The sequence below is a fragment of the Phanerochaete carnosa genome, assembly GCF_000300595.1.
Source record: "Phanerochaete carnosa HHB-10118-sp unplaced genomic scaffold PHACAscaffold_7, whole genome shotgun sequence".
In the NCBI taxonomy this organism is placed as follows: Eukaryota; Fungi; Basidiomycota; class Agaricomycetes; order Polyporales; family Phanerochaetaceae; genus Phanerochaete; species Phanerochaete carnosa.
This window is the reverse complement of record NW_006767634.1, coordinates 2,058,756-2,084,082: the sequence shown is the minus strand read 5'-3', so window position 1 is coordinate 2,084,082 and position 25,327 is coordinate 2,058,756. Positions and strand designations below refer to the sequence as shown.

Here is a 25,327-nt window from a genome sequence, read left to right as displayed (position 1 = left end):
AAGACATAAAAGGAAACTCACCAGAGCAACTTTAGGGGAGGTCGAAGGAGACTTTGTTGTTCGTTTGGCCAGTCAACATAGATGTGATGGTCAGCAGCACCTCTCGAAAGGCGGCACGCATGACGTCACGTCACAGCGGAGATCTGGGTGGGCTGGCCGCGTCATGTCTAGTTAAAACAGGATGGGAAATGACTTACAATGACATATCGGTCCGTGTTGAAACTGCAGTGCGATATCAGCCTGGTATCCCCTGTTCTTGCATTGCCAGCGCCCACCATGCTGTTAGGCGCTTGCCTGGTAACCCATCTCTGACCTGCCACCGATTATTTTGCTGATGTAGCACTGACGCTGGCCATGTATTTTAGTACAGCGGGTCACTCTTCCAGCAGCTAGAGCAAGCATATCCCGCGTTCTGTATGTACAACCTCTTGAGAGCCACTTACAGCTCAGTTGTGTGAATCTGGCACATATTTTACTCACATAGCAGACTGTTAAGGCTAGTTTGTGTAACCCATCCCAATAAGTCTGAGCGAGATCCTAAAATTCCATTTTTTGGCGGTTTGTGTCTGCTTTTGCCTGGACATAGCTTGAGCGCGAACTGGTGACTGGCTAACTTATGCGTTTCAAAAGCCCTTCAGTCCATCCTTCTGGTGCGTAGACCCGCTGCTATCAAGCATAGCTACTCGAGCCCTGTTCATAATACCATTGTACGCACCCATGCCAAAGCTCTATAGATCGCCCGGTAGAACGCTTTAACGGGTTGCGCAATCCACCTCACATGCCCCCATGCTCGCGTGCCCCAGTCCTTCGTCCCTGTATCCTCCACGTCTCCACGCCCGCCGTCCTCTGCCGTCCCCTGGTTTTGCCCGACTGTCCCATCCCGAAGTTCCTCCCCGTCTCCTAAGCCACCAATCTCTGCTACATGCTGGGTCTGTTGGGTCGCGTCCTGTGTTCCTCCTGTGACAGATGACTCGATCCCGGGGCTCGTGCCTGCAACCGCAGTGCTTTTGCGCGCAGTGAGAAGCTCCTGCAGGTAGTCTTCCCTGTCACCGGGATCAGAGAGCAGCCACTCAGCTTGTTCAGAAGTATCGAGAGTTATTGGAATGCCGTTGACAGTATGCGCTATTGGTACAGATAGGATGTCTCCACTTGTAGTGGTGGAGTCGAGATTGAGATACGCGTGATTGAATTGCAGCTTCCGTAAGTTAAGAGCCCAAGTCAATTGGGTGCGACCCAAGACAGAGCGCACGATCTTTTTAAAAGTCTTGTATTCTGGACCTTCCTCAAAGAAGCATGCGACGCAAAGGCTCTCCACAAGCGGGCGGTCCACGATTGAATGTAAGCCGTCCAAGGGAAGGGATTCAACGTCTTCAATATCGTAGCAGAACCGGAGAGTGATGCTCTTGATACGTGAAGGTGGAGACGCGAGACCCGGGCTTACGCTCGGTCTGTATACGTAGACTTCGACGCGAATACATCCAGCTGCGTCTTTACTACTTTCATCAGCCATACCCAGCACGATGCGCACACCGTCTGGCAACAAAATAAATTAAACTACGTACCACTGATAGCAGACGGGAAACATACTGGGACCAAGGTTGAGAGTGACTTTATCAAATGTTTCAGGTGCGAATGCAACGAATGCCTGGAGGGCGGTGATCCATGTATCATTGTCAATGTTCAGACGAGCAGAAGCCGCAAGAATGTCTGAGGCAAGCATTGCTTGATCAGGAAAGGACACCTCCTTGCAGCGCGATACTTCGCACCAAGTCAGAGACGAAGAAAAGCGCCGCCGAGGCCTGCGAGACTGGGTCACAGGTGACGAATCGAGGAAGGTAAGCCGTAAGCAGAAACATTGCTCGAGTGTTGGGAAGGTGTCAATGATTCGTGCGAGCGCGGTCTTGCTTGGGAGTCGCAGCCCGTCAAGTGTGAGCTCCGAGAGTTGCAAGTTGGAGGTTGGAGGCGTCCTCGGTAACGAATGGAATGGTCCACGCCAAGGACCTGCATCATCTGTATTTTCCGCAGCCACATACAGGAAGTTTGTTCTCGGGAGCCGAGAGGAGAGTAAGTGGATGTGATGAAGCCACGGTTTTGTCTCAGAACCGTCCTGATGGACCTGTATCTCATGTATGACTCTTGACAGAGACGAGGCGCGAAACTGGGGACTGTCGATGATGTTTACCAAGAAACGTACGTCATCCGGGCTGCGAAATGCAAGTTCACGGAAGAGATAAGATCTGACCACTTCCGACCAGTGCTTGCATACGAGACTTGGCGCGAGAAGCCCTCGCTTCAAGCGACGACGTTCGTCCAGCGAGCGAGACCAGACGTCGGCAGCTCCCGCATGGATGAGAATGTGGGATAGCAGCTCAGGAGGAAGATTAGCTCCGCTGACAGCTGGCATCTTGGAGAATAAAGTCTTTAGGGCTGAATGCAGATGCGCAAGGGCGTAGCTTGTAGTACGGTGTAGATTGCAAGAGTAGAAGTGATCACTTTCAGGCTATCGCGCAGCGAGCGCCCAACCGCAGACTCCCGGGCTGGGGCTGAAGCTGAAGCTTAGCTTGAGCATCTCTTTCTTCATATATGAACGGGCGTGTACCGCGCTGATTTTCTGATACGTCGCGCTTCCGAATATTCTGACTAGCCTTAGGGTCATTTCTTTCACGGCTTTGTCGCGCTTCGCGTGCCCTGTCTTACAGTTTGCTTGCGGTACCGGGCGCAGGTGGACGAACGATCACATTAGCTGGGCTAACACCTCTGCCGTGTCGTCTTTCAAGTTCTGAGCACTCGCCCGTGTCGATCTTGGGGGTAGCTGTAAAGGCCTGAGCATTGTTGATTTCCTGATATGGACATCGGAGTTTCGCGTGTCGTAGGATTTCAGACAGGCGCCTGAGTGCAGCCTGGTCGTGTTCAATCTCCTGTGCGTGTATCTCGAAAACAGCCCATGCCAGAATGCCGTTCAATCTTCCCGGAACTTTGGTTCCTCTGCACTTACTCGTGAATCCACGCTTGGTCGTACCCTCAGTGGTCGTCAGAGGTCAGTGCCTTAGCCCGGAAGGTGCAATGCGGACAAGGGGCTGAGTACCGTCCACAGGAAGATATTCGCCAGCTTGATTTCTTTGAGCTGCGGAAAGCAGGCTATAGAGGTGCTGTATTTGACAAAGATAATTGTCTGGTGCGCTTCAATATGATTGACAAGCTAGCTCGTCTAATGCCTTCTATAGACATTACCTCACAGGGACCAGCTCGTACCGGAATTGACGGTATGCAAGTGCATGCACACACAAAGCAAACGGGCTGAAGCACATTGATACAGGATGCGTGGCGCGAGTGTCGAAAGACCTTCGGAGAGGGCAATGTCCTCATTGTGAGCAACTCCGCGGGAACGCGCGTGGATCCAGGCGAGATACAGGTCCGTGGCACGCTCATCGTTCCGCACCCTATCTAACATGGCATTCCCCAGGCTGAATCTGTCACATTCCATCTCAGGGCCCCCGTGCTTCGTCATAGCGCGTTCAAGCCGTCGTACTCGTGCATCTCCTCCCTCCGAACATACTTCTCGTCCCTGCCTGCGCCAATACGGGACGATGAGCTGATCGTCGTCGGTGACAGAATATTCACGGATGTCGTCATGGCGAATCGTATGGCGAAGCGACGGCCAAAACGAGACGCCTCGACACCCACGAATTCCGAAGAATCCGCCGAGAAGCTGCAGCAAAGTAGTATACCTGCAACTCCAGACGCCGCGTCGACAAAGAACCTACGGACAGGGCCGCTATCTGTGTGGACAACCGGAGTTTGGGAACGTGAAAGCACGGGCATGCGGTCCCTGGAAAAGTCGTTCATGGGTGGCATACGACGGTATATCTCGGCGGATAACGGCGTGGAGGCGAAAGGCGGAGACATCAGCAGATTCATCAGGCCTGACCCTGTTTCTGAGGACGTTTCGAAGGTGGAACGTGAGTCTTTCGTCAGGAGACTTTGGAATAGGGTGCGGCGCACGTAAGAAGCGAGTGTATGCGCTGTAGATATCATTGTAAGTGGTGCGTGCCTTGTCCGGCTTGTGAGGCTGACTTAGCCCGGCACAGGCAAGCCTTAGGGGGCTGGGCATAGGTACTTATCTGCCAGCTCTGTCGGCTCGCTTTCGTATGTATAATCCGTGCATTGGGCCACATCATGCATGAGTACCATCTACAAAGCTGTTCCTAGCAAATACAACCGAAACATACGAGATCTGGCCAGATACTCCTTATTCTTTTGAGCTTGCTTCCTGTTCATTGATGCTGATGGTGCACTACTGCCGCTTCCAGGACCTCGTTCTTTGCCATGGTCTGCTTCTGTTCTGGAGCTGATCTTGTCGTACCTCTGCCTTCACCCGCATTACATTTCATGTTGCATAGAGCAGCCATTCTCCAAACTCAAGCATGACAATCGCGACAAGTCCTGCCAGGCGCGGATTGCGTGCACGTGCCATCATTCGGACAAACTGCCCCAACAAAATGGAGCTTTATGTTTGCGGTATGCGCTCATGATACCACCACGTGTGACATTCTCGTATCTCCACTTGACTACCACCACCTGCTCGTCCTTTGAAGAGTTAGCTCGTCAAGAGAGCTTATTTATATCGTGAGCTGTCTATATTATATGCCCAGGTTATGGTTTGAGATTATCGCTGGTGTAGTAGAGATGACCACCATCGCATCAACCGGAGGTTGTCATCCATATCTTCATGTTGCTGGCGCAAGATGCTCAAGACGCGTTCTGTCGCTTTCTAATAACAAGAGACAGGGACATCTGGAGTCCTTATCCTCGGCCATATTCTTGGATCTATGTCACTCATGTCATGCAAGCGTGGCGCGCCCTTGCGCTCGAGAGCTCGTCCCTCTGGTCATTTATCGCAGTCACAGGCGAGCAACGCTCGCTGGACATGATCAAGCGTGCGGGGAGCCAGTCGTTGACCGTGGTGCTCCCATGACCCAACTGCATCAACACTTTCGGTTTCGACAACCTCACTGCCCCATTGGAGACTCCGCAAAATATCGTGCACCTATATATCTCGGATTGACACTCTGATCATGCCACTCGAGGTCCGACCACTTGTCCAGTACTCTACACAGGCTCGTCTCCTGCGTAGACCTGTTTTCATTCAACCTTCCCTCGAGGTCAGCGACCCTCCATCAGTGGTTTGGGGATTCCCACGTCTAGAGAAGCTCGAAGCGCCATACTCCTTTCGGGGCTCTCTCCACAGTATCTGCTCCCCTTCGTTGAGAAGACTCATTCTACGCCCGTGTTCTAAGTTCCATGGGCCACGGGAATACTACTTCGCCACTCCCGCAGAGCTTGTCTGGGCCCTCGCAAACACACCGTCACTAGAGCTCCTGGATGTTGAGCTCCTTGATGCTGAACTCGGTGGGGAGCCTATGCGTGAGGTCTCACTTTCACGCCTCCGGACGTTACGACTCTCGGGAGACATATGCTCTTGTGCTAACGTCTTTCAACATTTGGCGGTTCCCCGAGATGTGCAAATACAGATCTTCCTTCCGTGGACCCGCGGCCTCCGAGTCCACTTGTTGCCCATCAACCAGTCCATAAGCGCTATCGCGTCCTGGGCGGGGCAGCGCACTGAACTCGACTCGAAGTTTAAGCCGATTCAATCGCTGCGCATTACAGTGCACACTGGCGGCTGTATGCTTCAGGGCTGGAGAACTGTACGGGATCTCTCGCGGACCCCTTGTGGCGACAACGCTTCGGAGCCACATGCCGACGTTCAGCTTGCGATTCCAAGGGATGCCAGTGAAGAATATGTGACATCGCTGCTCATGTCCCTACCGATTCATTCCCTGCAAGTGCTCGAGATTGGGCGCATGGTTTTTGCGTATGACACGCGGGGAGCGCTAGCACATCTCTGCGTCATGCCCAGTCTGCGTGGACTCGTCATTACGTCCGTCCTCCCAGAGGCCGTCTTGCAGCTCATTGCTGCCACTACTGCAAGGGAATTCGAGTTTCGTGGGCCAGAGGGCGAATGGCCCGAAGGAGATCCCTCTGAATTCTTATTTGGCAGTAAGATTTTGCCGTTTCGCTCCCATGCTCGCCTAACTTGCCCCGCCTTTGCAGTCCCATACGAGCACAGTGGCACTGCGGAAGAATTGACTCGTGTTTGTGCAAGGTAGAGTGCGGAGGGACGTATGCTTGACCATCTCGTCATGCAAGACGTGAAGAACTTCCATGCACGAGACGCCTCTAGATCTGCGCTTCGCGACCGGAGTCCCTCCCTGCCGCTGAGGTGGTGACATGGGACTTGAAGGCGATGGTCGGCACGAGAGTTCCCTTCTGTATCAATCAGCAGGACGATGTCCTCCTGGATTTCTTCAATGTGCGAGCAACCATATGTACAGTATGACGTTAATCGTCGCATGCTCGTGCGAATTTTAATGCCCCGTTTCGACGACTCTGTCGTATATAGCGCCCAGGCTCCCATCTCTTTCATTGGCAGCCACCACTCGCGACTGCTCGTCAGAAAAATAAAGAACTAATCAGCAAGCTACTATCTGTGTAGGTGACGCATTTTTCGGCCTGCAAGTGAGGTGCCCACTTATGACCATCAGTTCTTACGTTTCAAAAGATGGCGACATGAACGTCGAGATTTAATATAAGCCAAGCCTACGTCGACGCCTATCCAGACGTCTATCTTGGAGTCTACGGCTGGAAGAATTACAGCCCCAAGGATATTAGCACCCTGCTGTCGATTATGCCTCTGCAGGATCTCCAAGTTCTCCGCATCGAAAAGGCATTATCACGACGTATTTATGCCATACGTGGAGCTCCTCTCTACCTTGACAAGCCTACAGGTGCTCGTCTTGGGCGGCGTCCGATCTCCTGAGTCGCTCTGAAGCTTGTGATTATGATTACCCGAGGGAATTATGGTTGCTCTCCATATGGCTTGGGAAGCCAATCGAGTGGAAATCGAAAGTCCTTGAAGGAATTTATGTCTCAAGATGGTGGGTGCAGCACCGATTTACGCGCGGCCATGCTTCTCAGGCTCTTACAGCGATGAAAAGCAAAGACTCCGCCCAAGACTTGGTCGACATCTGCACCCAGCGTGGTGCGACTGATCTTGGCTTCTCGCGCATCATAAATAAAGACGGACAGGATATCGATGAGCGACCTGCATTGCCTTCGCGAACTGCTGCGCGGGACCAAGGCCACTCTGCTGTCTTATCAAACGGCTGACTCGGACGGAGACTAGTGCCGTAATGTAGATGACTTGATAAAACACCCTCCAAACGCTGTCTTGATTTGTTGAAATGTAACTCTTCTGGGTACTAAGCTTCCGGTGCGGTTCAGGGTACTTCTAATAAGATACACGCGGTGATGTTGTTTATTCGCCGATTTTAGAATCCCGCGACCTGTCTTATCAAGAGTTGCTCCTGGGTTATCTTTCCTCGCCTTGCGGGATACGCAGCCGCACTCAACGACAAGGAGGGCTCCGCCGAAATAGTCTGATAGCAAAGTCCTGATTTATTTCTCTCTAGCACGCGTATCGTCGTTCCCCGGTCACCATTCTTCATAGAAGGGCGGAGTGTCACTAAGATATCATGATACCTAGCATAGTAAGAGGCACTAATTTGGCGTAGTCCGTGCAGGGTATTGTCTTCCTGCGCGGCCAGCGAGCACAGACGCATTTAACCATAGCAAGATTTAGAGCGCGCACGGATAGCCCGAATTTGTGCTGATCTTCCCAACAAACTCAGCCTGTCCCAGACGATAAAGAAAGTAGACCTCGCTGGGGTTATTCTCCGCGCGCTCGTACAGCACGTATGGTAGCGCCACAGGATGGTGCGACACGTCGATCTTCTGCTTCTCAAACAGCATGCAGCTGAATTGGTGTACGGTTCTAATAAGAATCGCCGTCTCCGCGTGCGAACGAATAAGTAAGCATCCGGCACATCGTATCTGCCAGAAGCTCGAGCACGGGGTGCAAATGCTGGCTGTCCGTCTGGGATCGGTCTATAAACTCGGCGAGTATCAGAAAAGAGTCCCAGCGTTAGTGTCCTTGGAATAGGGGACATACGCCAGCTAACCTTTCATGTCGTTGAGACCTGTCTTGAGTATTGATGAGCATCACCGAGGCGCTCCAGAGATGCTCATCCGAACCCAGATGCATGAGCGACATTAAGCCACTTGAAAATCTTCTTGATGCGAGTCGGCCTCGAGGTCGTCGACGTATACGACTAGGATCGTGAAGAGTGCGACGTACACCTAGGTATCAGCATAGTTATGTGCGAACATCATAGTCGCCATGTGGAGAATACATAGCTCGGCCTATGGCCAAGGCAGAGGGAATGGAAGCATCAATGATGAGCGTACTTGCTTTCCCGCTCGGGGTCTGTTCGTCCTAAGACTGAGGCAGGCCCAACAGTGGTAGGGCCGATTGAACAAAGATAAAGAATTTCGATGATGGTCGACATCTACTTACAAATCGGCGGCAGTAGTGGATGGGCGTCACCAAACGCGCATGGAAGCGCACGTACGGGCACGATGGCCCACGAACTTATGCGTTCATGTCCGTACGTACCCGTACATGCATACCCGTGATCTTCGTTTTCGCATGAGTAGAGAATTTAGCATCTGCTCTTAGCACTCGTGGGCGTATGATTGTGCACGCTGGTGCGTGTTCGAATACTGTAGCACGCACGAAGGGCACATACGCACAGTGGTGCATAGTGTGGTATGCGCCCATGCACGACGATAGAAAGCCTAAAAAGAGTGAGTTTGTATGGTGTGCACGCTAGTATGGGTGGGGGAACATACACTTGTGTCCACGAGAGTGCAAGAACACGCAATACGAAAAAAGTAGATTTTGGGGAAGGTACGAAAGCGGAATTGTCATTTTTGTCCGATAATATCTTGATATGGTGAGCACCGCTTGTGTCGACCGTGGCCTGACTGTTGATGACTTCGCCGTGTTAATTATGCCGCGTAGGGCTGCACCCAGTCACTGAAGTCGTGGCTATAGCTCTCCAAAATAGCTCGGGGTCGCTCTGGTCATACCCTGGCGTGAAAAATGGAAGTAGCGCCGCGGCCAAGGGTCGGAAATAACAGGAAGGTCATGGCCAGGGGCCGAGCCGCCGCGGGCTGCAAAGGCCCCGGCCTTTCCCCAGCGCAGGAAAGAAAAGTAAAGAGAGGAATGGAGAGAGACAAGCCGCATACAATATCTGCGCACCCTTCAGGGCTCCTTGCGAGCGAAACAGCTGCTTGACCCTGGCCTAACCCTAGCAATGGGCCCTGGAGGGGCGAATTAGCGCTTTCCGTCGCCGAACACAGGGTGGTAAGCGCAGTTTTTTTCTCGAGAAAACTCAGACAAAAGCGACTAAATAAGGCCTAGCTTTTCCTCGATCCTACGCCGATGCGAACTGAGGAGGAACTGGCGCAAAACTGAGTTTTATCTTCTTTTTTTCTGGAGTGAAAACCGGAGAAAGTTCAATCAACTTTTGGCCGATTTTGCGCCGAAAAAAGGGCGCTTACCACCAATGAACTTCGCTGCGCGTTCGTCCCGGCCAAACTTTCGCGCTAGGGACGTGGCCGTGACCGTCACGCCAGTCATCCCACCGGCCTCGACGACGGATGGAATTGTTCGTTGACCAATCCAGCGCCCCGATAGGAAGCATGAACCAGAGGTCTGCCATACGAGGCGCACATAGTTCGAATTGAAACGGCTTGGGAAACCTGAAGTGGTATCTCTCAAGGTATAAAGACTTTGCGGTGACAGGGATGACTCGCCAGAGGAGTTTCCAGTCCTCTACCCCAAGTAGAACATCTGCAGCATGCCCACAGTCGTCCAATTCCACCGGTACGTCATGCTGGCTTCCTGACGCTAGTGATAGCTCATGGTCACCGTTTACCGTATAGCACTCTCGCGATTGAGGGCAATGTCCAGGCACTGAGGCATGCTTCCAAAGACGAACAATCCGACAACAAGAAATCTGAGGCCGAGTCTCTAGTGTGTATATCGCATATCCTGTCTTACACAGCGGTGCTGAGCTGGCTGCGCCTTCTAGTCACGTCTCTGCCACCGCGTGGTCACCGAGTTCCTGCGCAGGACAGGCACTGCGATGCCCACCTTTGATGGCGCCGCGTTCGGCGACGAGGTCGACCGTCTGACATTCAAGGAAGTTGCGGCTTGGGACATCGGTGACGCGTCGCCTCGGCGGCTGCACCACCACGTCGTGACGGCTATCAACAATGCGAAGACGGCGTACGCTCACACATCTATCGCAACGCAGGTACACCTCGCGCAGTGGACGGCGCTGTGCATCTGTGTGGACGACTTCGAAATTAACAAGGACGCCGTCGCCGCATTTGCGGAACGATTCCACGCAGGCCAGGTGCAGCTGCACCCGCTCCTCGACGTGCTTGTGGGCAAGCTGCGTGAAATGCCGAAGTTCTTCCACCCGTACGGTGCGGCGTCGATTGTCGCGAACACGATCCAGTACATTGTCTGCACGCTGTTCGACAAGGAGTCCGAAGGCATGGTAGTGCATCCCGCGGCACGCGACTACCCTCTTTATAAGCGGTCTCGTAACGGCATAGGCGAGGCGTTTACGTTCTGCGCATTTGATAAAGTGCACTTTCCGGACGTGTCGACGCACATCCAAGTGATCCCGTGCGTATCCGCGATTTCTCAGAGGAGTGACGGCTACTGACGAGACGCCGATAGCGAGGGAATTTCATACTTTGCCTATGTCAAGTAAAGTTTTGGTCTACTCTCCGCTTCTGAAGGGCGTTTTCTGACAAGTTGAATTTCAGCGATATTCTCTCGTTCTACAAGGAAACGCTCGCCGGCGAGAAAAACAACTTTATTCACGACCGCGCCCGTGCCACGGGTAAAGATATCGAGGGTTCTCTAATTGACACGATGGAAGACGCTATCGACCTCGTGAACAGAGCTCGGCAGATCCTACAGGGAGAGAAGGAGAAGAAGGCGTGGGAGAGCTGGGTTGTGGGCTATGTGACATTCCACTTCATCTCGCCGCGGTATAAGTTGAAGGAGCTTTTTCACGGGGCCGAGTATTAGGCTTGTATGCGTGGTGTATACTGAATTTTTCCTCAACATACACCATTCTTCTGCTTTTGTTCCGATTGTCTCGTCATCGGCCAGTTACGGTTCTAGACGAGGTCTGGCTTTCACCGTTTCACATGTCCCAGTCGGTTCACCCTCACGGCTGTTGCCCATAGATAAGTATCTTCCGCGATGCGGGTTTTCACCCCAAAACCATCAAGCCATAAGCCCAGCAACAAGATTTGTAGCGCCTGCGTGCTCGAGAGAGGAGCGTGCTGCTGAGACTGATACTTTGCTGAGTTTTTTGCCACTCGTCCATGCAGTTGCACCCGACGCTGTTCTCATCGTGCATAAATCAAATGACTACTTGGGATCTACATTCTCTACGAATATTTATCTCCATACAACTACACGGTATCTGACTCTGCCCTGAGCTGCCGACTCGAAGCACACCGAACTGAGTAGCTTGTCGAGTGACGCGCGCATGCGCTGGGTTCCAAGAAATTAGAAATAAACACAAATCTCCGAACACGTTACATCCACATTTCCATTAGTTCTCTCTTCGCCGAGTCGAGTCGCTCCCACCGCTTCTGCAGCTCTTCGCGCCGTGTGACGACCTGCGGGTGCTCCTGCAAAAACTCCTTGCACCGCGCGTGGCCATCCGCGCTGGTGATGCCGAGTCCCTGCAGCAGCGCACCCTCGAGTCCGCGATCGCGCGCGAGGCTGAGCACGAGCTCTTGGTCGATGGCGTTCGAGATGTTGTCGACGAAGCGCTTGTACGCGACTGACCAAGCGAGGGTTTAAGCGAGGGCCAGCAGAAAAGCAGAAAGCTCACCTTGAAAGTATGCACGCACGGTGGCCATGATATGCAGCGCGGGCTCATACGGGTCTGAGGGAAGCAATTTGGGGAGGTCTGCTGCCTTACACGAGATATTGATCTCCTGCAGACGGGACAGAGCTCCCTTCGTGCTCTCCGCAAAGTTGGGTATGACCGGCCTCCTCGAGCTTGAGTAGCTACTGGGGGGTTTACCAGAGTCGTATGCCGCGAGGTTGGATATGAGTGAGCCATGTGTGTTGGCACGCCTGCAGCCCTTGTAATGCGCGAGAAACTTATCACGGTACTCGGTATAGTAATGGTCGTTCAGCGTGCGAGGCCGTTTCTCGAGGTTGAGCAGCCATGAGATACTGTCCCGCGTCTCCTCCCCGCATTTCTTCATGTAGTCAACTACGAGGACGCTGGAGCAGCGGTTAGAAGCCCGTCGCACAGAGTACAAAAATCACACACGTGACGCGAGAATGCAGACCGCCCTGAGAGAACTTCCCGAAGTGCTTCTGCGTCAAAGCCTTTACGCGCTGTAGGAGACACTGGTACACTGCTTCATGCAGCTTTTCTGCAGGGAGCTGCCACTTGCAGATAATAGAAGTGATATACTCGTTGGCGACGATGAACGGGTGGTGATCCGGTAATTCCCTTGTTATGGCTCTGAGGAGAGATCGTTAACAGTTAAGTACGGCGTGTTCAGCGCGAATCCTTACTGGTTGGCTCGTTTCATGACCTCGTCGATGTAGATCGAACACCGATCACTGAGGCCCATTGTTTCCCTGCCTTCCTCATTAGCGAGAAATTCAAGGGTCCCAGAGCTCTCCTCTCCCACTTCGTGAAAGCTCGCGGTAGGATCTAATAAGTCAGCGGCAGAAATGGCCTTGAAATCAGGCGCGGTTGAGCGAATAGACCGCTTAAATGCAGCCTCATGGGGACGAATCCGCTGTAAAAGGCCATCCTCGTTCGGTGTACCCTCCAAGCAAATGGCGAGATCTTGCGAGAAGTCGGCCAGAAGATGGATGATCTCGGTGAGAGCATCTTGAGACGGCGCCTTTGGAAGCTGGCGTATACCTTCTTCCGTCTTCTGAATGAGTTTTTGCAGCTCATCCTGGAGCTCGGGGAGCCTAACCGGAGTCTAGAAGCATGAAAGGCCATACTGGAGAATGGTTGCGCACCTTTTCGCAATAAGAGCTGACAGGAGGCTGCTCAGCCGCTCGGTGAGATTTGCTGTGCCCAATTGCTGCTGATAACTATATTCGAGGGTGGACCACGGAGGCGTGAAAGAGAAGTATTCGCGTTCCTTAGCACGTGCCTCTTCCCAAGTGATGCCTTCTTGAAGCGCAATTGTGTCCGGCTGCTTGACGCTGAACCAGCCATTCTCTAGGGGCTTGTAATCATTGCGGATGAAGCGAAGCCAGTTCTCCTGATCGCCAGCGGAGATACGATCTGGCTTGGTCAGGACCCCTGGCAACCATCACGTTAACGGAAGGAGAAAGTACTGAATAACAGTCACGTACCAATCGTTCGCTTCCCATCGGGATCATACTCCTGGGCCAAGTCGAAGCCTCTCTGGTTCTCCCAGTCGTCTGAAAAACATCCCAATCAAGAGAAAGCGACGTGTCATGTACAGGTACTTACATTCACAGTTGACAGTGACCAAGATTATGCAACTCGGCCGCTCGATATACGAGATAACTAAATTCTCGATGATCTCCTTGTCTGGACCGGAAGCGATCATGCCTTTGAAACGTTGAGTATCATGATGAAGGGGACACGTCCTAAATTTCTTACCAGGAAGATCACAGAACGACAGATCCGCGACTTCGCTTCCGCTGATTTGCAAAGAAATACAGTTGCTAGAGAACATAACCTCTCGAGCTGCGAAATCTTCGTCTGGTCCCTCGAGGAACTGCCTGGACGGTGTGCTGGGGTTCAAGATGGCGCGCTGGGCGCGACGAATGCGCTCTTCTACGCGAGACTTGTCCTTGATGACGTCGCCAAACTGCTCGTTGCGAGCCTGCCCGAGGGCTTGACCGCGATCGTCAGTGATGAAGCGCAGGGACACAATGCACTGCCAGGGATTGTCGGAGGACGACAGCCGACACTCGGTCGGGCATCTACCGGCACGTAGTCAGATTTTTGTTGTTCGCTCACCGAAGGCGCATCGGACTTACCGCGTACAAGTGCCGCTAGCACGAGGTAATTTGATCCCCGATATAGACTCGATGAGCGAAGACTTTCCCGCACTCTGCGAGCCGATGACGGAGATCAAGGGTAAATCCATGTCCGCTTGAACGCTACGCGTCCCACTTCAGTGGTCCGGCCATATCACTTGGACAGCAGAGTAACTCACCCGGTAGCATGAAGCCTGTTAATCAGATCAAGCATTTTACGGCGGGCAGAAGAATACTGAGCATCAGACAATCCGATAGCTCCATCGGGTGCAGCAGCACTGAGGGAGTCATCGGACATGTCGGATGTTCGCGAGCTGTCGAAGGACATGTTGAATGTGCGTCGCTCTGAAGGAGACAGAGGGGGTGCGTTGCGGTCGAGCCCACGCAGACGTGACATTTATATGTACGCACAGCGCAGCGACCCTTTCTCGAGAGCGTCGGCGAAGGATCCGCGGCGGTGGGGTAAGCATGCGGTCAAATATCGTGAACTTGACACGACGTTTAAGTATCAGACATCGAAGGCTTCGACCATGATGTTTGAGGCGTACTTGTCTGGCTTGATATGCCTTCTGCAAGACCATGTAGAGGCTCAGGACTGCGGAATCAACACGAGGTCAAGCAGTGGGGCACGAGACCAGCGCGTTCACCTCAATGCGGGATCTATGCAACCGGATTGCCACTGTCACCTCGCGCGGTTACTGTACAAAGAGCCACCATGACCTAGAAAAGGGTCGGATTTAGCTAAGACCCCAGAGCGCAGGCGTTACATACGGCTTTGTGTCCGTTCAAAATCTATCTACAAGCATGTCGTACTGATGCAGACGTCTAGTGAAGACCCGCCGAGTCAGAACTGGATCACTCGATTGCCGGCTTGCATGTTTGACTAACAGCGACCGATCTGAATTTTGAACAGCCGAAAATGCTCATGATAAGGGAGGAATCGGAGATCGTGTGTAGCAGAGAATTTGAGCTGCAGCTGGATGTATGGGGGGACGGAACTTTATGTCAAGCCGCAATTTCACCCGGGAGGGCCGCAAAATGCGATTTTTGGGAGCAGAGTGGCCTAGTTAAGTCCAAATCTCGACGCACGAGAAAATCAAAAAACTTAACCCTAACCCTAACCCTAGGAAAACGGCCAAATTCGCCTCTGGTCAACGGCTCCATACACCTTAAATACCCCCATAGAGCATTCTAGAGAGCATTAATTAGCCCTTCTTCAAACATCTGGGATACTTCTCTCTGCATCATAATAGTCCTACAAATGAGGGTAGACCTCCACTGTCGTCCACACCTGCCACTTGAGGTGGAACCGAGCTCGAAGCGCCCATTAAGCGCCTTATCACGTAATCCTAAACCATGGCTGCAAAATGTCAAATTTCGGAAATGCAAGAATCTGTCCCGTGGACTTTATAACCGCCCATCCCAGTGTCCTATAGCGTGAGAAGTTGACCTTTAACGTGTCGTGACAAGTGAGCCTTAGCGGTGGGAAGGTTGGCCTCGGGCGCTTGTCATAAAGTCCCGTCCCCCATCATATGTTTGATGAGGTCGTCGCTCGGAACAGGCCGGGCGGAATCTGAACGGACCTCGAAAGTCCGCAGTAACGAAAAACAGTCATGGAGATTATATCTGCACTGGTTACATTCCTCATCTTCATCCAATCTGTTTTTACTTTGCCTGATATGCTCCTCAGCTGCTTCCAGTCTGTCCTCCTGAGTTGGCTCTGATCTCATGAGAGCCCTAGGTTCACTATCGTCTCCAGACGCGTGGTTGTACTCTTTGGCCAAATATCATCGTCCTGTCCTCGCTCGCACCGAGTAGTACTCTCAACGGAGCGCTTCTCCACGGCTATTGACTTGTCTCACCGGCCTGTGATCAAGGTATTGCGCATTGTATCTGTACGACCAGTCCGGCGATCACGCGTCACACGGTTTTTCCGCCGATCCCTCCAATGGTTTTTTCTCGATTCATGGTGATTTGGGGGGACCGTCGGAAAAATAGTTTGAGGGCTTCCCGCCGACTGGTCGTACGGGTACAGTATGCTGTTAGCACAGCTACCAAATGATGCAGCCCACGAAGATTCGGAGAGACATTGATAATTGCGGTAGAAAGTTGCGTCTAGAGTCTAGAAGATTTGGATGAGCAGCCCGCCGGCAGAGGCTAACGGTGGCCAGTCCGAAAGCGAACATACGGCGCTTACGGGTCTTCGGATGGGCCGCCACAATCGGCCCTTGCTTTTGTCGCTCAGCAACGAGTGGCAACTCCTTGGTCCAAAGGCGGCGCGTGCACTGACCTTTGCTCCTTTGTCCAAGATGTTGGCCTTGTTCATGTTTCAGCGGCAAACCTGCCTAAAGGTAATATCCTTTGCTCCTTTCAAGATTATAAAAGAAATCAGCCTCTCGCCACACCCCATAATCTGCTCTTTCCTCCTCCTGTCCATTCTCACAAGCTTTGCGTGAGCAGCTATGGGCCGGGATCAGTTCCTCTACGTACAAGTTCCGCTTGGCGTCTTCTTCGATAACTTCATCGGCAGCGAGCTCCCCGCTAGATGTTCCAGGCCGTTCGTCAAGAGTGTGGCCACAAGGCGTGGCGCCAAGGGACGTGCGAACGCAAGGTCGATCAAGTCCGGAGTCCTAGTTCGTATATATTATTTAAAGCCGTCTGCCTCCTTCTGACTAATTTGTGTAGTACGATGCACTCAACACGGCACTGGGCGATTCTCCGTATCGTTTCAAAGTCGTTCCAGAGGCACACAACGCGACGGCCTTCGCCCCGGCTGCTGCACTGTTCAAAAATCCGGAGGCAGTAACGGCGAAGAACTATTGGGCGTGGATGGTCTCCCCGGTCGAGGTGGTCACAGACGAATCCACGGCGGCATTCCACTTTTGCCCTCCCGAAAGCTCCGGAAAGGAGATAAGCAGTGAGGAGTTACCGTTCCTGGTAGAAACGGCTCCTGGACATGAAGCACGGCGAACGCTCGAGGAGTGCATCTCCGAAATTCTCCTCCATCAGCACCGCACACATATCTTCATGCTCCACATCTCTCAGTCTGCGGCTCGTTTGTCTCGCTGGGACCGGGCTGGTTGTATCGTGTCTGTGCCTATCGATCTGACTCGCGAACTCTACAAACTGCAGAATGCCGTGTTTCAGCTGGCTTACCTTTCGCCACTGGACCAGGGCTTCGATGACCAGGTCAAGCTGGCCACGTCCCAGCAGATCAAGAAGCTTCGGAAGTACAACCCCAGGAATATGTACCTCGCGCAGCATCGCAACAATATTCTCGCTAACGCGGAGGAATATCCGATCTACGAGGTATGCACCAGCTATTCTCGACGCACTCCATACTTATCAACATGGACTCCAGATCAGTTGCCCGGCTATAAGTACTGAATTAGCCGATGACTTGACCAAGCTGAGGCAGCGCTTCCCGAATATGGCGGGATTGGGTCTGGATGGTGAAGATTCCGACGAGGATAGCGAAGCAGGACTCCTGCGCATCAACATACCCTTCCCACGCAAGATGAAGAAGTACCTCATCGGCCGCCCAGTCACGACCCGTCGCCCGCTCGCAGGACGCAGCACGGTGGGATATGTCGTCTACGACCTTGCGGAAGACCGGATGTCGTTTCTCAAGGACCAGTGGCGTTGGCTAGACGAGATGCGGTCCGAGCTCGACACCATCAAGTACATCAGGGGGCGTGGTGTCTTGGGCGTCGCGCGGCTCGAGGCCGGCGGCGACATCGTGCACCACCGGACGCAGTCGCAGCACTTCATGCATGGGCTTCCATTCAGCGACAAGGCGGTGGCTCGTATTCACATACGCTTGGTCACCAGCAACGTGGGTCGTCCTCTGGGAACGTCCACGTCCGGTTCGGAGCTGCTGCGCTACGTTGCATGCGCTCGATACGGTGAGCTCGTTTCTCTGTTTAATGAGGAGAGACCTGACTAACATCTGTGAAGCACACGAATGTGCGTGGAAGTCCGCCGGCGTTCTTCACCACGACATCAGTGACGGCAATATCCTGATAGACGTCGAGAGCGACGATGCGTTTCTGAACGATTGGGATGTTGCCATGTTCCGGGACTACATCAAACGCAAACATGAACGAGACGCCTTCTCCGTACGTGTCCCGCCTCTGTGAGACATCGAAGACAGCTGACTGTTGCCCTTCTAGGGTACGTGGGCATACGCTTCTGCTCTCGTTCTGCAGTACCCGAAGAAACCTGTCGAGGTCGAAGACGACGTCGAAGCCTTCATCTGGCTCATCGTCTATATCGCCATGCGCCTCTACAAGCACAACCTCTCGAAGACGCCTGCCAAGTTGGCCGATCTTACGAATAAGCTTTTCTACGAAGAAGAGATCGACGAGTATGGATACCGAGTCGGTGGCAAGACGAAGATGTCCTATATAGACCACGGCAAGCCTCCCATCCAGCTGGAAGATCGCAAGTCCCCCGTTGCGATATTCCTCGACCAGGCATTCAAGCATCTCCAGGAGGTGTACGCTAAGATCGACTACAAGGCAATCGCTCACTGGAAGGGCTCTCCGCGCGGAACGGGCCGGCATGCGCCTCGCTACTCGAGCAAGGGTGTACTGGATGGCCTGAGCCATGAGGCGCTAAACAAAATGCTGTACACGGCGTGCAACTATAGGAAGGAGCAGCTCCGAGGTGAGGCTTCCAGGCTAGCCAGAAATCTTCCGGACATGGTCCAAGCTCTAGCTAGTCTTGCCATGAATGAGTGATAGACGGTATTTGACAGAGGAATAAAATATCACTATTTATTTTCATGACAGAATTGATTTGAAGAGATGAGTCTAAGGACACTTATCTTGAGTTGGTGCTTCACACGGCCCTCTCGGCATGCACCGGTGCTCTTGCTTCTGGAAAGTCACGTATTGTCGTCTCTTCGCCTATCAGCGCCGGCAAGACAGTGTCGACGCGCGCAGATAAGCGCGCGTAAGGTTCGAGGGTATGGTGTGGGAGACGCCATTTGGGCAGGAGCAACGAGGCGTCCTGATAAGAAGCTTCCAAAAATGGCGGCTCTGGAGGCACGGGTTCTCCTCTTGAAGGGGATAAATCTGGGGGCGGTGGTAGTCATGCACTCGAGCCAAGGGTGATTCGGCTGCTAACGCCACCCCCGGTCTCGAGCATCCTACAGGCCCGGGGAGTTGTAGCAGTACAAATTGAGACCCTTGAAGCTTGGAAACCCTTCGCACGTACTCTCAGTGCCGCCGGCGGATCCCCAAAATTTTGTTGTTGTGCACCTAGCTGTCAATCCAGCACGGAGAGAGGAGACCGAAACACGTAGACTCCCGTCGTGTAAGCTGTGGCGTCGCGCCCACAGCAGGCACGCACCAGTCTGCCGGGAATGGCTTCGACTGTTCACAGAATAAGACCGGTCCAGATCCAGATCCAGATATATGATAGTTCGACCGCTGGAGGCTCAGCACATTGTAAGGCACATCGTCAACCAGTGAGACTATTCCTTCTTAGGAGATCCAGAGCAGGATAAATGACAGTTTTAAGTTGTGTATGGCAATATATTTGTGGTAGGCTGTATGTTCCAGGCAATGTGGGGGCTTGAATCCTGCTAAAGGAATTTGTTTCTAAGAACATGTTAACAGTAGTCTGAACCTCAAGGCGATTAGTAGCAGGTCAGATAGTGACAAGCTTATGGCGGCGGGACGAGCGTAAATACAACGTGACCTATCCTGCCAAGAATCGCTCCCACACCCTCCCGACCTTCTCGCTCTGCAGGATGCACAAGTCGCGCTCAACATTCCCGGCGCCTTCGCCGATAATGCCAGACAGCAAGTTTCAACCTTGTTTGCCTCTGACGCGCATACCTGATGTCCACAAAGATGCTCCACTCTCCAGCCATCTCTTCTTGATGGAAGGACAGGACGTCCCTAGGAAATCGTGATGGTCAGTTTAAGAGGCTTTGACTCTGCATAGACAGGCGGGCCATCGTCTCCTTATACTTCTAGCGAGCACAGACGCATTTAGCCATGGCATGACGTAATGCACTCACGAGATGGCTTGGACATGCGCCGAAGCGTCTGGAAAGCTGATGCTTTCTCTGAAGAAAGGCAAATACTGTTCCTAGCACGTTTATACGGCACGTAAGGCAGCACTACGGGATGACGGAGCAGCACACTACCCCCCCCCCCCCCCCGCTTCTCGAATAGAATGTAGTTGTAGTGACGCACGATGTCGACGAGACTCTCCGTTCCCCTGTACGTATGAGTAAAAGGAATCGAGCACGTAGCACGTTGTGTCTGCCAGAAGCTCGAGCACGAGGTGCTGCTGCTTACGAAGAAAGGGGCAGGGCATCGAAGGTGTCTGAGAATAGGTTGCATGCTTCAGCGTGCCTGAAGTGTTGCCGGAACCTATCACGAAGATTTTTATTAACATCACCAGAGCGTTTCGAGTATTTCCATCCGAACCCAGGACGCACGAGCGACGTTGTGCCATTTGAGCATTCTCCTGATGCGAGTTGACCTCGAGGTCGTCGGCGAGATTGTGAAGAGCGCAATTTGGACCCGGCCGTAGGTCTAGCTGTGCAAAGCGTCGTATATTCCATGCTGGAGACCGTGGCAATGAGGTAGCGGGCGCTGGGATGCTTGTCCTGCAAAAGGATTCCGACACGGCGTGATAGGAGAAAGAGAGCTAAGGAGAAAAGAAACTTTTTGTGCGTCTAGATAACTTAGTGCGTGAGGCTTCGTACCACAGAATCATTGGCATATTGGACCCGAGCCTTGTGCTTCTCGTGCGCTGTCGCTTGGGAACCAAGATAGCCCCAGGCCGCAGCGGCATGTGAGATGGAGCTGCTGAACTGTACGCAATTGGATCTCCAGCTGCACGAAATGTAACACGAGGCCGACGATCGGCCACTGTTCAGCGGCTGACGTATCAGTACTGGCAATATGGGGCGAGTACGAGAGGCGGACCGAGGTGCAGTGGCAAACAACTATGTGGGTGAGTTCTACATACAATAAACAGTATGAAGGAGGCGCTACTTCTCTAGGCATGCTGCTCTTCCACAAGGTCCCTCCAGACCGAGGCAGGCCCAATGGCAGCGAGGTCGAGTATTGTCATGGAGCGAGTCGGCATAGCTACGGGCTCATCCTTGGATAATTTTTCCATATTGGCCATGTCGCATATCATAGAGCGTAGTTGTGACTGCGGCTCCCCGAAATGGTCGCTCTCGTTAAGTTATCCTTTGGTGTGGGAAGGTAGGGTCTGGCGCTTGATTCTTAGCGCCTCGGCGCGAATTGTGACCATTGGGCGCGTAACACCGGCATCTAGCTTCTAAGTTCTCTCTGCTAGCCCCTCTCTCTTGTACATTCAGCAACACATCATATCTTCAAAATGGTTATGGGCACGCTGCTGTTCAGTCGCGAAGAGGCGTGCTGAAGAGAGAAAGTTTATACGGATTTCTCATTTTTGTGTATCCTGGGCTCAACAACGTCAACTGTATCACTGCAGTCTTGGGTCAGTCCGCTTATATCTTGACTCCGCAATAGTGATGTATAGCTTCATTCTGCTCCAGCCACAAGCGTAGCTTAGATGTATGCAGTGCCTCGCAGGCAAGCGTGCCGGAATCTCGCTGCGTATTTGCTCTGTTCAATCTGACCAGATTGGCCTAAGGATGCGGCTGTGACGTCACACCAGTTGCTTCGCCAACCTTAATGACGGACGTACTCCGGTAGTAAAATGCGAACTCAAGGTCTGCTATGTGGGGCATGCCAGATACTTTGTATCAAGAGCCGCTTGGGAATGCCGAAGTGGTGCCTTTCGAGGTATAAAGACCTCTGCGGTGACGAGGATGACTCGCCAGAAGAAATCCCAGTCTTCTACCTCAAGCATAACATCTACAGAATGTCTTCAGCCACCCAGATCCACCCGTGTGTCGTGCTGGCTTTCCGATGATTGCGATGGCTCACCATTTGCCGTGTAGTACTCCCGCGACTGAGGACAACGCCGAGGCACTGAAGCGTGCGCCCGCAGATGAACACTCCGACGACGAGAAATTCGGGGATGAATCTCTGGTACGCCTATGCTTGTCTTATACTGCGTGCCAGTGCTGAATTTTCCGTTACATCCAGTCATATCTCTGCCGCGACGTGATCACCGAGTTCCTGAGCAAGACCGGCATTGCCAAGCCCACGTTTGACGGTGCCGCATTCGGCGACGAGGTCGACCGTCTGACGTTCGAGGAAGTCGCGACTTGGGAGATCGGTGACGCGTCTCCCCGAAGGCTGCACCACCATGTCGTAACGGCGGTCAACAACTCGAAGACATCGTACGGCCACACACCTGTTTCGACACAGGTGCAAATTGCGCTCTGGACGACACTTTGCATCTGCGTGGACGATTTCGAGATCAATGAGGACGCTCTCGCCGCATTTGCGGAGCGATTCCATGCGGGTCAGGCGCAGCTGCACCCGCTCCTCGACGTGCTCGTGGGCAACCTACGCGACATGCCGAAGTTCTTCCATCCGTACGGTGCGGCGTCGATCGTCACGACCACGGTCCAGTTCGTTGTCTGTGTGCTGTTCGATAAGGAGGCGGAGGGCATGGAGCTGCATCATGCGGCGCGCGACTATCCGGTTTACAAGCGGTCCAGGAATGGCCTCGGTGAGGGGTTTGCATACTGCATCTTTGACAAGGTGAACTTCCCGGACGTGTCGACGCACATTCAGGTGATCCCGTGAGTATCCGTGATTTCTCAAATGAGCGACAGCTACTGACGAGACGCTGATGCGCCTATAGCGATGGGATTGCGTACCTCCTCTATGCCAAGTACGATATCTGTCTTCTTTTTGTTTCTGAGCAGCGTTTTCTGACACGGTTATTTACAGCGATATCCTCTCGTTTTATAAGGAAGCGGTTGCCGGCGAGAAGAATAACTTTGTCCACGATCACGCTCGCGTCACGGGCAAGGACATCAAGACATCCCTGATGGACATCACGAAAGACACTATAAATCTCGTGAATAGGGCTCGGCAGATCCTGCAGAACGAGAAGGAAAGGCAGGCGTGGGAGAGCTTCATTTTGGGCTATGTGGCGTTCCACTTCATTTCGCCACGGTACAAGCTGAAGGAGCTGTTAAATGGCGCCGAGTAAGCTTGTGCCCGCAGCATATATTGCTGTTGCAGCTATCTATACAAATTTCTCAAATGTTTTTCATTCTTCCGTACCTACCCTGATTGTCTCGTGTTGTACCAGTTTTGTTCTAGACGGGCTCCAGACATTAAGTTTCCTGGAATTCGCGTAGCGCTTTGGGCTCGAATGATTTGATGTCAAGTGTGCAGAATAAAAGATGTCTCCCTATACCTCCTCATTCCGGAAGGATGAATAGTGAGGTGTGCCAGCATCCGCAATTCCTCGCGCAGCTGACATATTTTTGAGTCGTTCTAACCAGAATCAGTTTGCCTATTGGGCAGAATGAGCTGAACGAGCCGTGGCTGAGGAGGCCTTCATCGGCCGCAGCTTTTTGCTGCGTCGCTCCAAGCTCGAGTGATAACTTTTTTGGTAATCAAATATTGGTGCCTAGCAACTTGGTGGCAAGTTTAAGAAGACCTAAGCCCTGTTCACGGTTATTAAAGGCGTCTTCTATCTACTCCATGTGCGCCTCAGAGTCATCAATACTCGCGTCGATGGTTTGTAAGAGTTTGTAAGTTGGGAGCAAGCCTAGCTCTAGTAATTGCAGTACTTGGGAGCAGAGCATGCTTTGCTCATTACGTGATTGCACCCCTGCGGGTGCTGCAATCCACTCCTTGATCGCTGCACACATTTGCTGTCATCCTCTGTGGGTTATTTCGACAGTTATAGCGTGACATCAATTTATACGATGGCGTATCGTGTGATGGGGTTAGAAGCATATGGCACTTTGACAGCTTTAGACTCAACACTGGCTGCGAGGCACGTCGTCTGAGCTTGTCTCTCCTACCGGTCAGACGGCCGTCCGGCGGCGACGGCGTATCATGGCAGGGTTCATATTCCAGACAGTATACAGATCTGGGAGCCACAAGAGGAGGTCGCGTCAGAAAATCTATGAATATCGAGCTGACAGCACTTCGAGATGACTAGCAGCTGCTCACGCCACGGCGGCACCGGTGAGCTGCTCAAGCTTGTAGCGCGACGAGAGGAAGTGATACGCAACGTAGCCCGCCAGGAACTTCTCCCACGTCTCCCGCTCCTTCTCACCCTGCAGGATCTTCCTCGCGCGCTCGACAGCACCGACTACCTCGTCCAAGATGTCCGACAGCACTGTATTGACGTCCTTGCCCGTGACACGCGCACGGTCGTGCACGAAGTTGTGCCGCTCGCCGGCCATCTCTTCCTTGTAGAACGACAGGATGTCACTGGAGTATGATTAGCACGAGGACAGCAGCGGGAGAGCGGGAGCAGTGATGCACTGACTTGGCATAATCCAGGTAGGTCATCGTCTCCCTACGCGATCGGTGAGGATGGGGGAAATAGTAACATGAGAGCGGAAGGCACGTACGGGGTGACCTGGATATGCGCCGATATGTCTGGGAAGTTGAACTTGTCCCAGACAAACGCCGAATAGACCTCGCCGGCACTGTTTCTCGCGCGTTTGTACAAGACATACGGCAAGGCCACGGGATGGAGCGGTGCACTGTCTGTCTGCTTCTCGAACAGCGTGCAATTGATATGGTGCACGGTCCCGATCAGGATTGCCGTTGCCGCGTACGGGTGGAAGAACTCGGGCATCCGGCGCACAGCGTCGGCGAGCAGCTCGAGCACAGGATGCAATTGTGCCCTGCCCGTCTGGAGTCGATCGACAAACTCAGCGAGTGCGGCCGAGTCGACCTCGAGGTCGTCGACGCACAGGCCCAGGGTCGTGAAGAGCGCGATGTGCACCTGGGTGTCGGGGTGGTTGTGGCCAAACGTCGTCGTCGCCATGCCAATTCCTGTGGCGGTGTGGCGGCGGACACGGTCGGTGGAGATGCCACCGAAGTCCCAGTCCGCGATGGTAGTGCGAACGCGTGTAGCGACGGTGTTATCGGAGATGGTGTTCACAACGGGCACAGACAGGCCTGTCCTTCGTAGGAACTCCGACACAGCATGGCGGGACACCGAGAGCTGGAAGGTGAGAAGGGAATCAGTACATGAGGTTGCCTAAGACTTGGAACGTCGTACCACGAAATCGTCGTGGTCTTGAACTTGAGCCTCGTTCTGCTTATATGTCATCGCTTTGGCGTCGAACTGACCCGCTGTAGCGAACGAGGTGGGACTGCC

The 25,327-nt window shown here is 53.1% G+C and overlaps 9 protein-coding genes across 9 annotated transcripts; 6 read left to right on the top strand and 3 right to left on the bottom strand.

Annotated features, from left to right (window-relative positions):
• Positions 1-635: 635 nt before the first annotated feature.
• Positions 636-2,457, bottom strand: PHACADRAFT_125379 (uncharacterized protein). The gene is made up of 2 exons (XM_007398196.1): positions 1,588-2,457; positions 636-1,533 (listed from the first exon to the last, which is right to left on the bottom strand). The coding sequence occupies exons 1-2, from the start codon at positions 2,402-2,404 to the stop codon at positions 695-697; spliced, it is 1,656 nt and encodes a 551-aa protein (XP_007398258.1). The 5' UTR covers positions 2,405-2,457; the 3' UTR covers positions 636-694.
• A 471-nt stretch (positions 2,458-2,928) lies between these two features.
• On the top strand, positions 2,929-4,063 carry PHACADRAFT_125376 (uncharacterized protein). The gene is made up of 5 exons (XM_007398195.1): positions 2,929-3,037; positions 3,099-3,175; positions 3,225-3,263; positions 3,317-3,412; positions 3,464-4,063. The coding sequence occupies exons 1-5, from the start codon at positions 2,953-2,955 to the stop codon at positions 4,004-4,006; spliced, it is 840 nt and encodes a 279-aa protein (XP_007398257.1). The 5' UTR covers positions 2,929-2,952; the 3' UTR covers positions 4,007-4,063.
• A 1,012-nt stretch (positions 4,064-5,075) lies between these two features.
• On the top strand, positions 5,076-6,170 carry PHACADRAFT_197994 (uncharacterized protein; the record flags this gene model as incomplete). Its single annotated transcript, XM_007398194.1, has 2 exons — positions 5,076-6,060; positions 6,115-6,170. The coding sequence occupies 2 exons, from the start codon at positions 5,076-5,078 to the stop codon at positions 6,168-6,170; spliced, it is 1,041 nt and encodes a 346-aa protein (XP_007398256.1).
• An 860-nt stretch (positions 6,171-7,030) lies between these two features.
• PHACADRAFT_259995 (uncharacterized protein) lies at positions 7,031-7,283 on the top strand. The gene has a single exon (XM_007398193.1). The coding sequence runs from the start codon at positions 7,051-7,053 to the stop codon at positions 7,228-7,230; it is 180 nt and encodes a 59-aa protein (XP_007398255.1). The 5' UTR covers positions 7,031-7,050; the 3' UTR covers positions 7,231-7,283.
• A 2,541-nt stretch (positions 7,284-9,824) lies between these two features.
• Positions 9,825-11,104, top strand: PHACADRAFT_211244 (uncharacterized protein; the record flags this gene model as incomplete). Its single annotated transcript, XM_007398192.1, has 5 exons — positions 9,825-9,850; positions 9,910-10,000; positions 10,059-10,663; positions 10,718-10,747; positions 10,807-11,104. 5 exons carry the CDS (start codon positions 9,825-9,827, stop codon positions 11,072-11,074), a joined length of 1,020 nt encoding a protein of 339 aa, XP_007398254.1. The 3' UTR covers positions 11,075-11,104.
• A 488-nt stretch (positions 11,105-11,592) lies between these two features.
• Positions 11,593-14,384, bottom strand: PHACADRAFT_197992 (uncharacterized protein; the record flags this gene model as incomplete). The annotated part of the gene is made up of 10 exons (XM_007398191.1): positions 11,593-11,843; positions 11,895-12,295; positions 12,345-12,542; positions 12,596-13,006; positions 13,058-13,346; positions 13,400-13,468; positions 13,521-13,622; positions 13,674-13,999; positions 14,057-14,179; positions 14,236-14,384. 10 exons carry the CDS (start codon positions 14,382-14,384, stop codon positions 11,593-11,595), a joined length of 2,319 nt encoding a protein of 772 aa, XP_007398253.1.
• Positions 14,385-16,518: 2,134 nt separating this feature from the next.
• On the top strand, positions 16,519-18,826 carry PHACADRAFT_211242 (uncharacterized protein; the record flags this gene model as incomplete). The annotated part of the gene is made up of 5 exons (XM_007398190.1): positions 16,519-16,689; positions 16,742-17,365; positions 17,418-17,961; positions 18,014-18,174; positions 18,229-18,826. The coding sequence occupies 5 exons, from the start codon at positions 16,519-16,521 to the stop codon at positions 18,796-18,798; spliced, it is 2,070 nt and encodes a 689-aa protein (XP_007398252.1). The 3' UTR covers positions 18,799-18,826.
• A 3,111-nt stretch (positions 18,827-21,937) lies between these two features.
• PHACADRAFT_197990 (uncharacterized protein) lies at positions 21,938-23,185 on the top strand (the record flags this gene model as incomplete). Its single annotated transcript, XM_007398189.1, has 5 exons — positions 21,938-21,963; positions 22,017-22,107; positions 22,165-22,769; positions 22,832-22,861; positions 22,921-23,185. The coding sequence occupies 5 exons, from the start codon at positions 21,938-21,940 to the stop codon at positions 23,183-23,185; spliced, it is 1,017 nt and encodes a 338-aa protein (XP_007398251.1).
• Positions 23,186-24,158: 973 nt separating this feature from the next.
• On the bottom strand, positions 24,159-24,991 carry PHACADRAFT_99849 (uncharacterized protein; the record flags this gene model as incomplete). The annotated part of the gene is made up of 2 exons (XM_007398188.1): positions 24,159-24,426; positions 24,570-24,991. The coding sequence occupies 2 exons, from the start codon at positions 24,989-24,991 to the stop codon at positions 24,159-24,161; spliced, it is 690 nt and encodes a 229-aa protein (XP_007398250.1).
• Positions 24,992-25,327: the final 336 nt, after the last annotated feature.

Coding starts and splice junctions, on each gene's coding strand:
- PHACADRAFT_125376 (XM_007398195.1), top strand. CDS start 2,953: ATGCCGTTCAATCTTCCCGGAACTTTGGTTCCTCTGCACTTACTCGTG. Junction 3,176..3,224: donor TTGACAAAGATAATTGTCTG/GTGCGCTTCAAT, acceptor TGCCTTCTATAG/ACATTACCTCACAGGGACCA. Junction 3,413..3,463: donor TGGATCCAGGCGAGATACAG/GTCCGTGGCACG, acceptor GGCATTCCCCAG/GCTGAATCTGTCACATTCCA.
- PHACADRAFT_125379 (XM_007398196.1), bottom strand. CDS start 2,404: ATGCCAGCTGTCAGCGGAGCTAATCTTCCTCCTGAGCTGCTATCCCAC. Junction 1,534..1,587: donor CACTCTCAACCTTGGTCCCA/GTATGTTTCCCG, acceptor TTTTGTTGCCAG/ACGGTGTGCGCATCGTGCTG.
- PHACADRAFT_259995 (XM_007398193.1), top strand. CDS start 7,051: ATGAAAAGCAAAGACTCCGCCCAAGACTTGGTCGACATCTGCACCCAG.